This window comes from Pteronotus mesoamericanus, unplaced genomic scaffold (genome assembly GCF_021234165.1).
Source record: "Pteronotus mesoamericanus isolate MK-2021 breed Mesoamerican mustached bat unplaced genomic scaffold, CSHL_Meso_final contig_90, whole genome shotgun sequence".
Taxonomy (NCBI): domain Eukaryota; kingdom Metazoa; phylum Chordata; class Mammalia; order Chiroptera; family Mormoopidae; genus Pteronotus; species Pteronotus mesoamericanus.
In genome coordinates this window covers 31,325,279-31,344,045 of record NW_026555277.1, presented here as the reverse complement: position 1 = coordinate 31,344,045, position 18,767 = coordinate 31,325,279, and the positions used below count along the sequence as shown (strand labels likewise).

The following is an 18,767-nucleotide window of genomic DNA, read 5'->3' as shown; positions in this document are numbered from 1 at the left end:
TATGGCCAATTATCCTAGAAAAAAGGGCTTTGGATTCAGTCAAGAGACCTGAAGAATTCTAGGTTAGTTATTTTTCTCTATAAATAAAGAGATCAAGCCATTACTCTACAACATTCTACAGGTTATCAAGTCAAAAAAAAAAAAAAAATGTGAAAATGCTTGGAAAAAATTAAAAGCTATACTGCCCTGGCTGGTGTGGCTCCATGGATTGAGAGCCAGCTTGCGAACCAAAAGGTCACCAGTTCATTTCCCAGTCAGGGTACATGCCTGTGTTGCGGGCCAGATTCCTAGTAGGGGGCGCGCGAGAGGCAACCACACATTGATGTTTTTCTCTCTCTTTCTCCCTCCCTTCCCCTCTAAAAATTAATAAAATACAATATTTAAAAAAAAGAAAAGCTATGAAAGCTCTTAAAATATTTTAAATGTTATATGGTAATCGCATGTCGTAGATGACTATGAGAAGTGTTTGCTATTTTAAATTCCTTTTTTTTAATCTTCACCCAAGGATACTTTTTTCATTGCTTTGAGAGAGAGAGAGAGAGAGAGAGAGAGAGAGAGAGAGAGGAAGAGCAACACTGATATGAGAGAAACACTGACTTGGTTGCCTTCTTGTACTTGTGTTGACCTGCGATCAAAACAGCAACCTGTGTATGTGTCCTGACCAGGAATCAAACCTGAGACCCTTCTGTCTGTGAGACAATGCTCCAATCAACTGAGCCACACCGGCCAGGGTTTGGATTACTCTTTTAAGTCAAACATTCACAGCTAAGTAAAAATGAAGGCAGAAGTTCCATAACTGAGGAATTATTGAGAACTGAAGAAATAAGACTGAAACCAAATACCATATTTTCTGATTATATTGAAACCACAATAAAAAACCTTCTGAAAAGGATCTTCATTTCTCAGCAACTCAAATACCTACTGAAAAGTTTAAAAAGTCCCTATGACACTTGGATCAAATGATGTTCCAAAGCAAAAAAGTATTTTTAATTAATTAATTTATTTATTTTTAGAGAGAGGGGAAGGGAGGGAGAAAGAGAGGGAGAGAAACATCAATGTGTGGTTGCCTCTCACACACCGTCTACTAGGGGACCTGGCCTGCAACCCAGGCATGTGTCCTGACAGGGAATCGAACTGACGACCCTTTGGTTCGCAGGCTGGCCCTCAAGCCACTGAGCCATACCAGCCAGGGCCCAAAGCAAAGTTTTTAAGTTAGAAATGTATATTACAATTAATTACTTCAACAAAAAGCTCATTAGTTTTCCTTAAATTTAAAATGCCTTAACACAAAATCATAGCTTTCCCTCTGTAGGTCCCATAGTTTGCATGGTTTGCCCATTGGTAAAATTTTCTTTTGGCATTCCATGCCATTATGTCTAGTTAGGCAGGTCTATAATTAAGCTGCATAATGCTCTATACCCTTTCTACAACCCTGAAAATCCTAATGCACACACTTATGCTCTCATCAGAACACATCTTAAAGCCACATTTAAACACACTCCCTACTTACTGGACATTGGTAGAAAACTTCATTTTTGTTTCGGCCCTCTGCAGCTTCCACTGCTATGTACTGACTCAAACCAGTGTGTATGCAAAAAGTCAGAGGGAGACAGTATTTCAGTCCCTGTCTCTGCTGGAAGCCCCCAGCAGCCGTATCGACGTCTAACAAATCCTCGGAACGATAGTGATTAGACAGCGCCATACTTCCCAATAACCTGAGGATAGACTCAAAAGTTTAATCAGTTGCAGTGCTAAACAAACAGCTGTTCTTTTTAATGAATAATAATTTCACACTGACAACTTTACAAGAACTGGTCAACATGTCGATCCTAAACTGGGAATGCCGAAAACACTACAATTTATATATTAAATTCAAACTCTTGAGTGCAAAGATTCAATTTAAATTAAAAACCTAAATGTCTAAAATGTGTATATGTCAGCTTTATAAAAAGAAAAATACTTTTATTGTTTTCAAGAATCTATGTTGCCATGATAAACTGATTTGCTGATGTTCGCTATGTATGCATGTATGACTAATTCAATGTGTAAAGGGGTAAATTCTCACTGATACTTTATGCTGTTAAAACTTTAGCTTATGCTACCCTACCAGACAGTGTAAATGTTAATCAGGCTAAAATCTGACCACATCTTCATAAACTTGGGATGTTTGGGATCTAAATTCGTCTCACTGAATGTGCATGAGAACAACCTGCTTATGGGTCCTTGACGAGGTTCCTGTCCCAAGTCTCACCACTGGGCTGCAAGTACATAAAAATCCCTGGGTGAAAATTCACGACCTTTTTGTCCTATCAATTCTGGTTGCCCTCTTTAATAAAGTTCTCTACTGTTTGCTCTTGAAGCATGACAATTTTTCAATTTTGTCAAATTTAATTCAACAGGAAAATAGACTAGAAAAAAAAAAGCCAGTAATTTAGGCTTATCTAGTCCTAACTGCCCAATATTTCATTTCTGAATACTACCTTGCAATCTCAGTATGATCGCCTCCGAGATTCCCTGTACTCACCCGACCCTGACCTGAAACGGTAAGGAACAGCGCCTCATGATTCTTCACAGAGAGACGCCATGTTCCACCAAGAATAATGCAAAGTTCTCTCTAAATTCTTATTAGTACTTCATAAGTGCAGCTTCTCTCAAATAGCTTAATTTCATATAAAAACAGAAGGAGTAGACCCATTCAAAGCTTAGTTTTTAAAACTGTGAGTGAATTTGACAGCTGCTAAGTGCTCTGCTTTTCCCAAAAGGTTCCACAATAGAATGCTTCATCTTTTAGAAGTTTAAAACAGGCCATTTAATCATAGGCTATGCTTGAATAGGACAAAACGATATTTTCCTTAGGTTAGTGTACGTATCTCTGAACAAATCATTGCTTTTTACATGTATGTACATAGAATTTGCATCTCCAAAACAAATCATCTGGCCTCTAACAGGATAAACACTTTAAGTTAAAATACATCCCCACACATATCTCCCCTGTGTCCCCCCACACCCGGCCAGACTTTATTTTTGCTCTAAGGATGTGTTAACAAAAATGCTTTTATGAGGCATATTTATTCTGGTAAAATCAAATTCCAGCTGTAGCTTGTCTTATGGCCTGCTACAGGGAAGAAGAGGGAATTCCTATGCTCCTTTAATCTATTAAGAGTACCTATGAATACAATTAGTTTATTTTCTTCCTAGAAAATAACCTGAATTATTAAAAATAACCAAAACAGCAAACATCTTACCCAGGAACCACTAACTTCTGCCCATTGTGGATACGATATGAACACCGATAATCGTCAGGAAGCTTGCAACCGATCTGGGCTTCCACGGCATCGAGGTCTTCTTCTCGAGCACCCTCTGCAAATGCACAAAAAAGTACATTGTGAAGAACAATAAGCCTTCAATCTAAGACAAAATAGTCTTCCTGCTAACCAAAGAAACAGTCTTAGAGCAAGTGAATTTTGTCCAAAATGCATTGCTGAAATAGAAGGAAATGAACTGAAAATTTAGGGAAACATATTAGATTGCCTGACAATGGAAGCACTGAGCAAGCAAAGTCCTCAGTTTCCTCTCAGAAGGGAAAACGCTGGCACTAATAGGCTATGGAAGGGTATGAACACAGCAGTGAAATCCACAGTAATTTTTTCACATTACAATGCAAACATTAGGGCATATCTCATTTTTCTTAATATACCCACACTTCTCTATTAAAACAAAACAATCTCTAGAAGTTCTCTAAACTGAGATTGTTGAGGAGTCTTAACGTAGCCTCTTAACTGGGAAATACAGGATGTAGGTGTAGGTTCATGTTGTGCAAAGGCCATTAACTTGAATTCAATTTTGTATGTTTGTGAGCCTGCTATATCCTAGCTTTAAAAAGTGGGAAGTAATTACAAACACCAGGAAAAGAAGTTTACTTCCAGCAATGGTCCATCAGGTTGTTGGGTCAAACCTCTTGCTGAGAACTAGAAATACTGAACAACAGAAAATTGGTTTCAAGGCTGTTGGAAAAACTCAAAGACAGTGAGCAGCCGTGGTGAGGTAAGAGGTCCAGAACAGAGACACTGAGAGGTTAGCCAGGCTTCCAAAGGAGCCACCTTGGCTTTGAGGCAACTGCCAATTCTGAAAGCAAACATGGGGTTGAGTAACTGAGAAGCTGAGTAATGCTTTTAACCGTATCACAGGACTGAGGAAATTTTCCAAAACTGACACAAACACATTAACCATAGATTCAAGCAGCACTATAAACTCCATGAAGAATAATTATAGAGAAAATTACATCTAGATACATTATTGGAAAACTGTAGAAAATCAAAGACAGAGGAATTTAAAAGCAGCTAGAGAATGGGAAAAGCCATGTAATCACCTTCAAAGGAACAACAGAACTGATAGCAAAATTCTTAACAGAAATAATAGAAGCGAGAGGAATGGTATCTTCAAAATGCTGAAGAAAAACCCCTACTGACTAGAATTCTACATTCAGTGAAGATATACATCAAAAGTGAAGATGAAATACATTTTTAGACATAAAAATCTGGAAAAAATTTAGTAGTCGTGGTCCCTTATTAAAAAAAATATTAAAAGGATTTCTTAAAGTTTTTATTGATTGATTGGTTTTAGAGAGAGAAGGGAGAGAGCAAGCAGGAGAAACATTAATTTGTTGTTCTACTTATTCATGCATTCATTGGTTGATTATTGCACGTGCCCTGACTGGGGATCAAACCCACAACCTTGGCGTATTGGGACAAGGGTCTAACCAACTGAGCTACCTGGCCAGGCCCTAAAAGGAATTCTTTGGGCAGAAGAAAAAAATGATCCCAGATGGAAGCATGAAGATGCAGGAAAAAATGAAAAGCAACAGAAAAGATAAATCTAAGATAATATTGAATATATGAAATAATATTTTCAGGGATATAAAATACATGAAAATGACAAAAACTTATAATACAAAAGGAATGAGCAAGGTATTTGGAGTTAAAACATTCTAAGATTCATTCATTGTTCAGAAAGTGGTAAACCTAGTAATTTAAAACAGGCCTTAATTAAATAAAAATGGGGTTACACAATAAAAGATCACTAAGGAGAATGCAAAATAGGGATACCCACTCAGGTGGCACAAATAAAAAAACAAATAAACAGCATATTTAAACTCAAATATGTTAGTAATCACATTAAACATAAAGACTACATAACCTAATTAAAAGACAGACTGACAGACCAGATAAAAACGAAACGTAAGAGGTATATCTTAAAGGTGTAGATAGAGAAAAGAAAGCTAAAACAGCTCCACTGCAATCACACAAAATAGAATTTAGGCAAAAAGAATGATTAAAAGTAATGGAGGACTTTTTGTAATGACAAAAAGATTAAATTCACTTCGCAGATACTATAATTCAAATTTCGTGTACATCATAGTTGCTTCAAAATATATTTTTTAAAATGAAGAACTAAAATGGAAAAAGATACAACTATAATCATAGTGGGTATATTAGTTTTTTATTGCAACAATATTAGCAGTTTAAATACACTAATTTATTATTTCAGAGATTCTGCAGGCCAGAAATCTGGGAACGACTGAATTGGACCCTCTGCTCAGGTCCCACGAGGCTGAAATCATGATGTCACCTGGGGCTGCCATCTCACCGTACGCATCTTATGCTTGGGATCCTCTTCCAAGCTCGCTGGCTGTTGGCAGAGTTCAGTTCCTTGCAGCTGCAGCTGAGGCCCTCAGCTTCTAGAGGCCACCTGCCACCCCCTATCACCTGCCCCTCTCCACAGCATGCCAGTTTGCACACTCAAGGTCAGCAGGAGAGGTACCCACGCTTTGAATCTCTTTGACTTCTGGAAGGGACCAGGTCCTGTGAAGACTTACCCGATCAGGTCAGGCCCTCTCAGGGTAATTTCTTCAAATCAACTAATTTGGGACTTTAAATACATCTGCAAAACCCCTTCCTCTTTGTCATATAACATGACCTAAGCACAGGACTGAAATCAATTCTACCCACAGTCCACTCACATTCAAGGGAAGGCTATTATTATGCCACGCGTGTACAGCAAGTACGGGAAACTATCGCAGAATCCTGCCTACCACAGGGAGAAGTTTTAACACACCTCTCCTAGAAACTACTAGAATAAGTTGTCCAAAAAATTAACAAGAGTATAACATGATTAACAATTTTTGCCTGATTTTATGTATCTATATAGAAAAAAATATATGGTCTGAAAAAGCCCAGCCATTATTAATATGATGACAATGGTTTGTGTGACATCTATGTAACCTGGCAGACAAGGGGTGTGGACTGGAATGTGCATGTGTGAACAATGATGACTACCAGTCACTGGGGACAGTAGACGCCATTAAGTGACCATGTGTATCATGTGGCCGCTGCATTCAAAATGACTGAGCGAGTACAGCAATGAATCTGGGTACTGGAGGTATCCAATCATGTACTATGAAAAATAGAGACATTTATTGAAGAAGATACAAGAAACATTGTACATAGGACAATGGTACCTCAGTCCCCTTCAAAGTAGGCACCTTGGGACCTCACAAAATTCTCCCAATCACCATCAGCTACGCTGGTGTGTTTTCCTGAATCTCACTGATGGTCTGAAATCTCTTCCTTTTCAAAGGTGATTTTAGTTTTGGGAAAAGCCAGAAGTTGGAGGGCACCAAATCTAGGTTGTAGGGGGGCTGAGTCACCTGGATGATTTTACGTTTCATCAAAAAACTCAGCACAAGATGTGAAGCCTGAGCAGGCACATTGTTGTGATGAAGCTGCCAATCACTGCTTGCCCATAGCTGCGGTTTTCTGAATCATCCAAATAGTGTCCATGGAGGAATGCAAAATTTAATGCAGATTTATTTCTTTACTCAGTCATTTTGAATGCGACAGCCACACTGCTCACATGGTCACTCAACATCATATACTGTGCCCAGTGACTAGTACAGTGGCATTGTCATTGTTCATGCATACACATTCCAGTCCACTCTCCTTGGCTGCCAGGTTACACAGATGTTGCACAAACCATTCTCATTATATTAACAATGGTTGGACTTTCCCAAACAGACCTCACATGTGTGTGTATATATATAGCAATACGTGTGTGTGTGTACAGCACAATACATATATATGGCATTGAATCCAACAATGGCAGAATATACTTTCTTTTCAAGTGTACATAAAACATTTACCAAGCTAGATTATATGCTGAACCAGAGAACAAATCACAACAAATTTCAAATGACTAGACTCATATAGAGTATATTCTCTGATTATACTAGAATTAAAATATAAATTATATTTAAAAGGTTACTAGAAAAGCCTCAAATATTTGGAAATCAAGTCATATATTTCTATATAGCCCATGAGTTAAAGAAATCAAAGAAATAAGAAAATATTTAGAATTACATGTTAATAAAAATGCATGCTATCTTTAGAGGAAAATTTACAGCCCTAAAGGCACTTGAAAAAAAATAAGAAAAACTGTGAAAATTCATGATCCTTAAGTAATCATCTCAAATCAGGAAAAAAGCCATAGTAAACTCAAAGAAATCAGGGAAATTAATGAAATAAGAAATAAGAAACAAATGTAGAGAGGATTGGTAAAGGCAAATGCCAGTTCTTTGAAGATTATTAAAATTGATTAGCTCCTACCTAGGGAAACTGATGAAGAATAAAAGAAAGCACAAATAATACCAGAGACGAAAAGGTGATACCACTACAAATCCAACAAAGATTACAAAGATAACAGAATAATGTGAATGACTTTATGGCAATAAATTGGAAAATGAAAATAAAGTAGATAATTTACTGGAAAAACACAACTTATCAAAATTGACATGAAAGTAAATAGAAAATCTGAATAATCCTATTTTTAATGAAGAAATTTAATCCCTAGTTAAAAACCTTCCCACAATGAAAGCGCCAGGACTGAATGACTTCACTGGTACATTCTATTAACCACTTAAGCAAGAAATAAGATCAAGCTTACATAAACTCTTCCAGGGGACAGAAAAAGAAGCAACACCTCCCAACTTGTTTTACAAGGCCAGTGCCACCTTGATACCAAAACCTGACAAGAACATTGTAAGAAAGGAAAATTAAAGTCCAAAGTCTCTCATGAACATTGATGTAAAAACCCCAAACAAATACTAGCCACTCAAATCTAACAATACATAAAAAGGACAACATATTACAATCAAGTTAAGTTTATTTGAGGAATGGTTTAACATTCAAGAAATCAATCAATGTAATTCATTGCATTAACAGGATAAAGTAGAAAAATCATGACAGTCACAAGGTTGGAAGACACTTGATAAAAATTCAATTATCCAAGACACAAAACAAAAAACATAACCTTCCTTTTTTATTATTATTGTTTATGCTGTTACAGTTGTCCTGATTCCCCCCCCGCCCCCGCCCGCCCAGCTTCCCCCCCCCACTTTCATAGGCAACCCCCACACCGCTGCCCAGTCCATGGGTCCTTCATGTATGCTCTTTGACTAACCCCCTCACCTCTTTCAAACAGTCCCCACCTCCCTCCTCCCCTCTGACCGCTGTCAGTCTACTCCAGGATTCTATGCCCTTGGTTCTATTTTGCTCATTAGCTTCTTTTGTTTGTTAGATTGCTCTTATAAGTGAGATCATATGGTATTTTGTCTTTCACCAATTGGCTTATTTCACTTAGCATAATAGCCTCCAGTTTCATCCATGCTGTTGCAAAACATACGAATTCCTTCTTTTTTTCTGCTACATATTCCATTGTGTAAAAACTTTCTTCCTGAAATCAGGAAGACACCGATGTTCACTATCTTCCTATCTATCCAACACTGTACTGAAGGCCCTAGGCAGTTTAACAAGGCCCTACTCCCTGCAATAAGGCAGGAAAAATAAATAAATGACATGTAAGGATTGGAAAGCTAGAAATAAAACCGTCATTAGTCTACATGCTCAAGGAAATGTAAATTAAAACGAACACTACACACCCATGAGAAAGGCTAAAATACAAAGAATGACATTAACGTGCTTGCAGGAATGTAAAGTTGCAGAACTGTAACTGTGCAAACTGGGTTTTGGCCACTTGGCACCCTGAATCTACATGACCCAATGATTTGTGTTGAAGGAAACATGTTTTTTTAACAGGGTTCCAACCTCGGGGGCGCTGAGAGCACCCCTGCGTGGGGCCCTTCTCTCTCATGAGACCCAAAGCTTCCCTGTTCCCTGACACGCTACAAGCCAAAACCATGCCCAGAAGTTCCCCATCTCTTTATCTGTCCTTAAGCAGGTCAAGCAAACAGATTCCCACCCTCTCTGGCATGTGCACTTGCGGGTTTCAGAGTCACCATCTTCTCGCAGCAGCTCTCTCCTTCCGGGTCTGGGGTGCGCTGCTCTCAGTCTCCATGTCGCAGTTCAGGAAACCATGTGCCATGCGGCGTGGATCATGGTGTCCCTGGTGCTGAGCCCCAGGAGGCACATGTCCCTGCATGGGACCCTGTCTCCTGGAGTGGGCTTCCATCCTCTTTAGCGTCTAAGCCCCTGGTGGACCCCACGATCTCCTGGTCCCACGAGTGTTCCCGTCAGTATGGGAAGCAGGGCCAGAAGCCCAGAACGTCCAAACGCTGAAGCCCAGAGGGAGAGAGCTGGCACCAAGCTCCAAAGTCCTGTACCAAGAGCCCCTGTACAAAGCGCATGAGAGAGAGAACGAGAGAGAGAGAGAACACGCACACGAGCAAGACCAAGAGTCTTTCTATTTAGTCTCGCTCCCTTTAAAAACACCCCAAAACAAATAGCCCTGCCTCCCTCTGACAAGCCAGACCAGTTTCAAAATATGCCATTCAAAAGTACTATCCAGAAACGCAGAAGTCTGCAGCTCAGCATTCCTGGTCACAGTCCAGTTCCAAGCATCTCTCACGAGTCTGCGTGCACCGGCCGGAGCCCTCACAGCACCAGTTTCTTTCCCCCAGAGCCGCCTTTACTCGAGCCATCAGCTCCCGGTGTATCTGGGTGCTCGGCCAGGCAGGACTCCTGCGGCGCCGCCAGCTCTGCTGCTGTCCTTTGTGTGAGAGGGGCACCGAGGATGTTTCTAACAACCTCCAGACATCCAGACAAACAGACCTGCGACAGACTGAGCTTGTGTTTCCCAGCGTCCTCCAATTTTAAAGGCTTGGCTCGGAATCTTCCTATGGTGCATTAGTGTCCGCCATTTTTGTCAGCTCCCCAGTATCTCTGACCCTCTTTCGGCTGCCACCTTTAATCAGGCCAAGAGTCTGCAGCCATGCACAGGCATCCAGGGTGGGCATCTGGCCCCCGCAGCTCACACAGGCGCTGTATGAGCCCCCATCCCCACCCCTGGCTGTGTCACGCCTCACTCTGCTGAGGCATGTTCTCATAGTCACTTACACAATTTGCCCCCATCAACAGCTTTCTTCCTCAGCTCCTCCCTTCAGAAAAGGGTGGGCTGTTAGTCTGCCTTTGTTAAACAATGTGCCTCAAAAGCTGCACTTTCCACTCTGCGGGCACTCTTCCCCGCCCCACCTTTTTGCAGGATTTGGGGGGAAGCTGGAGTTCCCTTGCTTTCCAGGGACCCTCTGCTCTGACCTACTCCATTACAGAACCGCTTTGAAAAATTAAGTTTTTTGAAGTTTAATATAAGTATACTCTACAACCCTGCAAACTCCATCCTAAGTATTTACCTGATAGAAATATGTTCATATGTATATCAAAAATTATTTACATTTGTATTATTTACAATTCTTTTACACTGGCATTATTTGTAATAGTCAAAAACTAGAAATAACCAAAATATCCATCAACAGTAGAATAAACATATAAATTGCAGTCTACTCATACAGTGGAGTATCACACCACAACAAAAATAAGCTACTGCTACAGATGACACAACACTCACACACACACTCAAAAAAGGAAGGAAAACATTCACAAGAAATACATACGTAATCATACAATTTACACAAAGTTCAAAAAGGAGAAAACTACTCAGTGATATGAGCAATTAGGAGAGCGTTACCCTTGAGAAAGAGAGAGGGTTCTAGGTACAGATTACTACTCTGCTTCTTGACGGAGAGCGCTACAATGGGTGTGTTCACGTTAGGACAAGTCACTGAGCTGTACACTTAGGACCTGTGCACATTTCTGTAGGTTAGTTAACATCACTGGCGATAGCATGTGGGTATCACATGCCCACAGATAAGCGATGGGAGGTACACTGCACCCCTGCGGTAATTTTTCTGAAAACCCAGTACTCTGGTCTAGTCATGAATAATACCTCAAACAAAGTCAGTTTCGGGAACATTCTACAAAATCTCTTACCAATACTCCTTCAAATGGTCATGGTTGTGAAAGACAAGGAAAGACTGAAGAACTGCCAGAGACCAGAGGACATGAAGGAGACTTGATAACTAAATGCAATGTGCTATTCTGCACTGGATATAGGAATTGAAAAGGATATTAAAGGAAAACCTGATGAAATCTGAATAAAGTCTGGAGTTCAGTTAATAATAAAGTGCCAACGAAGACTTTCATTTTGACACATACCCCACAGGACAACACATCAGGGGAAGCTGAAACCGGGTGAAGAGTGCACACGCGCTCTCCGTGCTATTTTTGTAACTTCCCTGTAACCTAAAATTACTCCAAAATAAAAACTTCATTAAAAAAAGTTTAGTACGAGACATCCTGAACAACACCTGGAACCAGAAGCTGGATGACTAGAGAAATTAATATTTATGTAGTTAGTACTGCATGTTGGATAGTTAACATACAGCATTAAGAAACCAAGAATTTCTCAAAGAGGCAGCTAAAGAGAAAAAAAGAAAAACAAATGAAAGCAAAAGAGAAAATAAAAAGAAATATATGCTTACAAAACAGTAAAATCAAGGTTTAATTTTTTTTTAATCCTCACCCAAGGATATGTTTTTATTAATTTTAGAGAAAGAGGGAGGGAGGGAGAGAGAGAGAAACATCGATCAGTTCCTCCCATACGTGCCACAACCAGGGGTCAAACCTGTAACTTAGGCATATGCCCTGATCGGGAATCAAACCTTCAACCTTTTGGTACACGGGTCAATGCTCCAACCAATGGAGGCACTCGGCCAAGTCTAAAAATCAAGGTTTAGAGAGGCATCCCACTGTAATAGAATTTGCAGGTCAGACCAGGTGAAACCTTAGCTCTGCCACTTACTGACTGATTGCCTGGCAAGTCACCTCCTCTCTTTAATCCTGTTTCCTCACCTGTGAAATAGGAGATCAAACCACCCACCTGAAAGGATTACAGTGAGGATTAAATAAGCTTCAAGTGCTTAATAAAATGCTCTACTGGTATTCAATAAATATTCATTTATACTTCCCTGCCCCTTAGCTTACTTGTATGAGGAAAAGGTTACTAGGAGCCAAGAAACCTAAATACGAGTTCTGTGTCACTTAATAGTTATATGAATTTGCATAAATCACCTACACTCTCTGAGCCCGTGCCTTCACCTGTAAAACAAGAGGAGTGCTATAAATCAGGAATCAGCCTGCTGCCTGATTTTGTAAATAAAAGTTTTCTTGGAAAAGTGCCACCCCCATTTGCTTATATATTGTCTATGGCTGCTTTCACACAGTAACAGGGGAGTTAAATAGTTAAAATAAGGTTATCACCCGTCCCTCAAAGCCTAAAATATTTACTATCTGGTTGTTTAAAGAAAGAATTTGCTAACCTCTGCTCTAAATGATCTCTAAGGACCCTTCCAACTCTAAAATTTTAAGCTAACATGTAAGGAAAATATGAAATTTGAAGACACATGATACACACTATTAGATAGAACAGTATAAGATATACTAACATACCATAATTTCAAGATACTTACAAAAACTTCCCCAAGCCCAAGACCCATTTGCCTTCTGAGTTTCCTTCCTAGCTGCCCGCTCCATAGCCTTCGAAATGAATGAGGAACTAAGGCCACCGAGGTGAGGAGCTGGGCTCCTGCCTCAGTCCTAGGACTCACAGGCCCACCCACCTGGAGTCCCCAGCATTCTAGATGCTGAGGAGCTTCTATCCTGTTCCAACGCGTGGCAAAGCTGCCAGAGAACTGACACCTGAAAGTAAAACAGGGGCTGTCGAGGAATCCTCAGACAGCCACAACCTCACTTCCAATCACTAGGTACAGAACAGTGGGCAGGGAATACCAAACTGAATGCAAAAAAGAAAAAAAAATGATGATGGAGAAACTGCTGCTACGTCTCCTTAGTTTCTTGGTTAACTCTGTGCCTGAAATGAGAACCATGTCTACATTCTCATACTCCAAATGTCCGGATATTAGACTAGCTCTCTAAGAGTATTATAATATTTTAAATAAAATAGGATAGGTCCTGTCTTCCTTCAACTGCTGTTAGAACCATAGTTCTGAAATCAGCCTTATATTCGAACCCTGGTTCTGCATTTTGCTTTGTGATGGCAAACAATTTACTGAGACTCCTAGGTAGTTCACCTATAAAATGAGAAGAGCAATTACCTACCTCATGAAATTTTGGCAAATTACATGGAGTAATAAAAAGTACTTAGCTAAGTGCCTAGCTTCGTGTTTAATAAATAGTAACTACCGTAAACCTATTTTACTCATCACCACCAAAGACGTATTTTCAGAATTCTTTTCCTTTTCATATGATTTAACCTCACATACCAAGTGGATAATATGATTCTTCTCTTCCAAGGAAAAAGCTATTAAAAATATTAGTCAAGGGTGCTTTCCTTCAAAGCTCTACTGCCTCTGCTGAATCAGTCCTCCCCTAGCTCCTAGCAATTCAGTTTTAAGTCCTGTGTAACCAACCCCACCATTCTTTTGACACTGTTTCTCTAAGTGCTGACTCCGACTAACATGTAGCTTGTGTACAAACAGCGTGTTTGTACAAGAATCCTGGGAACCAATTGCGAAGAACACAGACCCCCACCTTCAGTCATCCCAGCTCTGGGAGACCTGCTGACCTTCAGCTGTGGAGCCAGGATGAGTGACGCACACCAGGCCGCTGCTGGACCAGTTCTGAGGTCCGGATCAGAAGGGACTGCGCCGGCCTGCACGCGGGGCACTCTTCAGCCTCCTCCACTTGATCTCTCGGTCCTGCTTCGCCTCGCCCTCCTTATAAAAACCTCTGGCTGCACTGAGATGGTGAGATGGGCTTTGGGACGTGAGTCCCCCACCTTCTCGGGTGACTGGCGCTTGGTAAAGCACTTCCCTTCTCGCCGGCACCTGTCTCCTGAGTTTGGCTTCCATTGCAGCAGGCGGCTGGAGCTGCATTTTGATTACACCTGGCCATGCAAGCATGATTTGTATGAAACTCGTATTTGCATGCGAAGTCACAGTGGAAATATGAAATGTAAAAGGGATAGTTTCTAAAGAGTATGTATTCCTTCGTTCAAAAGGAATACATACTAGTACAGCTGCTCCCAATTTCAGCTTAGCAAGATGAAAACATGTACGAAATTCCTTTTAGTGGAGAAATTTGAAAAAACTTGAAGGCTAAAACAGGTAAGTAGCAATGTATCTGCCATCTATATATGCACTTTTGGGGGCATAAATTTAAATTTAAAAAATCAAATTAATAAGAAATACTTTGTTAACATTTCTTGCCAAAACTGAATAATGGTGTAATAAGAAAAGGCAGATTCTCGGGTCAAATAGAACTTAACTGAAATCTTAGTTTTCACTATGTTGTAAATGTCAAAATAGGGATGAAAGTTTTCCTTCCTCTGCCCTGACCAGTGTGACTCAGTTGGTTGAAGCGTCATCCCGTAAACCAAAAGGTCGCGGATTCAGTTCCCAGTCAAGACACATACCTAGGTTATGGGTTCAGCCCCTAGTCGCGATGCATGCGAGAGGCAACCGACTGATGTTTCTCTCTCACAGATGTTTCTCTTCCTATCTCTCCCCACCTTTCCCTTCTCTTTAAAATCAATGAGCATGTCCTTGGGTGAGGATAAAAAAATAATTATTTTAAAAAAGAAAGTTTTCCTTCCTCTATTATGCCACTCTTACTCTCTTAAAAACCCAGGTCTTTATTATTTGGTCTTTTTCAAATATTAGACTGTCAAACATTTACTTCTACTGAAAAATAGGAAAGAGGATTGTTGATACAGCAGGCAGTTTTTCAATTAAAAAATTATTTTAAAAGAAATCACAATAATTATCTTCAAGCAATTTTTGTATTACTAGTTTGTTTATATAAAAGAAATGTAAGAACTTTCCCTTTGAATAAGTAGTCATGGGGCCCATGAGGTAGGCAAAAATAGGGCAGACACTAGAGCAAGGGTCCTTTCAAGCAATCTAGGCTTTCTCTTTCGTTGGCCAAAAGTGAATGGTGAATTACAGGTAATGTTGGATTAGCACAGTCTAGCACAGACAATAGAAACATGAAGTTATTTAACCTATTTATACTATAGTAACTAAAATGGGGAAGGAAGACTCTGCATTCCCAATACCTTTCAGAGACAAAACCATCCGAGGACATCTGGGCTCCAAATATTTCTTGAGATCATCCCAGGCCTTTTTAATAGCAGCATAATGGTCAATGTATCTTCCTACATCAGAGTAAGTATCAATGAAGAGAGATTTCCAACACTGATTCTTCTGTGTTTTCTCTTCCCTAAACAGATTACAAAAATGAGATTAAAAAATTTTTCAAATGAAATTTGCATGTATTTTAGACACTTACCAAGATACTTTATTGGAAATCTGTGGTTACTTTTGCCTTCCTTTTCATTTATTTTAGCCACAATGAAGACTAGATAGCAAATAGAAACACCAAAAAACTTAACAGGAGTTATTGCTGACATGGTGGGATTATGAGTCACTTATTTCTTACTTTCTATTTACTTTTCTTCTAAGTTTTCTAATCTTAATAAAATATGTGAAGGGTATACGAGGTGTGAATCTCAACTTGCACCTAAACACACGCCAATTATAAAATTTAAAAATGTTTATGTACAGTTGACCTTTGAACAATGCAGGGGTTAGGAGTACAGACCTCCCCAAACTCCCCCAAGACAAAAATCCGAACAGAACTGTTGACTCCCCCAAACTTAACTACTAATAGCTACTGTTGACTGGAAGGCTTACCAATTAGAAACAGCTCATTAACATATTTTGTATATTATATGTATTATACATTGTATTGTTACAATAAAATAAGCTAGGGGAAAAATGTTAAGAAAATCATAAGAAAAATACATTTACAATAGTTATTGAAAAAATCCACATATAATTGGACCCATGTAATTCAAACCCATGTTGGTCAAGTGTCAACTGTAATTGTTCTATTCTTAGAAAATATTTAGAATCTAATGATACAATAATATTAATCTAATTTATCTACATTGGATTAGCCAGAGAATCATATGGCATCAAAGTAACCACATGATCCAACATCTGTATTTGGTACAATCCCACCAATATTTATTGAGTGTCTACTTAGCCACTTGAGGACATTAAAAATAAGACACATTTCTTTCCTTCTAAAAATGCATAATCTTATCAGGTAGAAAGAATGAAGTATAAATTTAAGAGTCAGAAGTTATACAAGATAAGGCAGCCACAAAGCCTTACGGTCACACTAATGAGTCTGTACCTTATCTTACAGGAAATGAAGTGTCACTGAAGGTTTTAACAGGGTAGTTAAAAGAGCAAAATTGTGGCTACGGTGCTGGAGGGGTGCACACTAGAGGCCCAGGGGTGAGTTAGGAGGGTTTTGCAGTAGTTCTGGTAGGAGATGATGAGCTGAACTAAAACTGGTAGCTAGATGGGATGAGTAGGAAGAGTCAAGAAATACACAGAGGCTAAAATCAGAAAGCTTAGTAATTTAATAAGTGGAGGGGGGGGTAGGGGGAAAAGTGAGGCAATGAGGGCGGAAGGGGGAGGAGAGATCTGGGGTGATTACTGTTTTTGGCTTAAAGACCCAGGTGGATGGGGATGGTAAAGCCGGGAAGACAATGATGCAGGAGGTTTCAAGATGGGGAAAAGAGCAGTTCAGGGTGTTGTTTCTTCTGAGGGGGGAGGCGTTAGAAGGAAAGTATCTTTTTATTAGTAATAATAATACATATACATATTTCTCAAAACAAAAAGGTACCAAAGAACTTACAATGAAAAAATAGTCTGTTCTAAGCCCAACCCCTCAAAGGAAACTAGTTATTTCTGGAAGTTATCTCTATAACTCTAAATGTTTATGCTTCTAGCTCTTGATTTTTCAATTTTACATCCATCTACTAATACCCTCAAGTAAAAGATCAGGGTATAGCAAATACTAAAAATTCTCTTTTTCCTGTTCTTCCTACTCCCAATGTTTGATAGCTGTTACTAATTTTTAGTTCCATTGAGTAGCTTGCAACTTTCAACAATATGCTTAAACCTCTACTTGCTTTATAACTTCAGCCACTACCCCACTCCCCTCAATCTAAGAAAAAGATTGAGCAATCCTACCCTTTCTTTTACCTTTCCCAACTCCCACCTTCTGTTACCTACACTTTTATTCTGTCAAAGTTTTTAACATTTACTGAATTCAGTGAACTCTTGTGGGTCATCCAATGCAAATGTCCAGCAGACATTTATGCAAGCAAGCCTGGAGCTCAGTGGGCAAGTCAGGGAGAGACATTCAGGTCTGGGAGGCAGCAGCGCACAAGCGCTCACTGCAAACTGCAACAGTGCGTGCAGGAGAGGTCATGGGAGGCAGAGAGCACTGGGCCCGGGAGAGAGGATGGGAAAACATGGGCATTTACTGGCAGGCACAAGAAGAGGCACCAAAGGAGACAAAGACATAGTAAGGGTTAGAGAGGAGAATCCAGACAGACTAGTGTTATGGAAGACCAGGACCAAATTTCAAGAGTACACATTTCCCGAATACTCACTCAGATATCAGCCAGTATTTTTTGCAGTGTCTTCTCCACAGAGGATCATGACTTGATAGCTGGCTAAGTCTTCGACTGACATAGCAACAACTGACAGTAACCAGAGTCATGGTTAGTACACAAGAAAGTAAGAAAACGATTTAAAAATAAAGAGGAAAATATTCATGTTAAGTTTTGTTCTATTCCTTCTGCTTTTCTGTTTCCATTTTCTACTCTTATAATTACAAAATGTTATTTTCAAAATCTTTTTCATGTGTTAGCTTGTATAATTATCTTTGAGTACTGAAATCTTAACTCTTTGAGTTCACAAATAAGCCCTAAACCTGTAAAATTATAATTTTCATATGAAAGTCTATGAAATATGTAAACCATTGGCATTAATTTCAAATCAAAGAGCCTTCCTACACTCCTTATTGTGACAATAATCGTTTCTACATACAGGAAGAAACATTATTCAGGTATAAATGGTATTTTTTTTTTTAAGATCTGTGAGACATTTGATATTAAATACATAGGGCTTTTTTTTGGTTTTGTTCTAATTTTTATTAAACGAAACAAATATTGCAGCCCAAATTATTTTTTAATTTTACCAACTATTATAGAGCCCATCTATAAAAAGTGTCAGTCGTAACAATTCTATTTCAATATCCATAGCTATTCAAGTTAGTATCAGCTGCTCAAAAACATGCAATGTTAGAAACAAATAATTTTCTGATACAACAGTGCTCCTATCCTGTAAATCTTACATTACATATTTAATTTGCAGAAAGAATGAACCTAAGATTAGGAGAATGGGTCTCTATCTTTTCAGAGAAGGAATCCCAAGTTATAGAAAGTAGGGATTCAAACATCTCACTTGGGCAATGGCT

General features: G+C 39.3%; 1 protein-coding gene across 2 annotated transcripts in view; it reads right to left on the bottom strand.

The window, feature by feature from the left end:
- FBXO3 (F-box protein 3) overlaps positions 1–18,767 on the bottom strand; it is a 36,750-nt gene that overhangs the window by 14,550 nt on the left and 3,433 nt on the right. For both annotated transcript variants that reach the window (XM_054585932.1, XM_054585933.1), the window contains exons 2-5: positions 17,899–17,988; positions 15,481–15,644; positions 3,246–3,360; positions 1,511–1,715 (exon numbers count right to left, since the gene is read on the bottom strand). In XM_054585932.1, the coding sequence (XP_054441907.1) occupies positions 1,511–1,715; positions 3,246–3,360; positions 15,481–15,644; positions 17,899–17,988 (574 nt within the window). The remainder of the gene's footprint in view (positions 1–1,510; positions 1,716–3,245; positions 3,361–15,480; positions 15,645–17,898; positions 17,989–18,767) is intronic.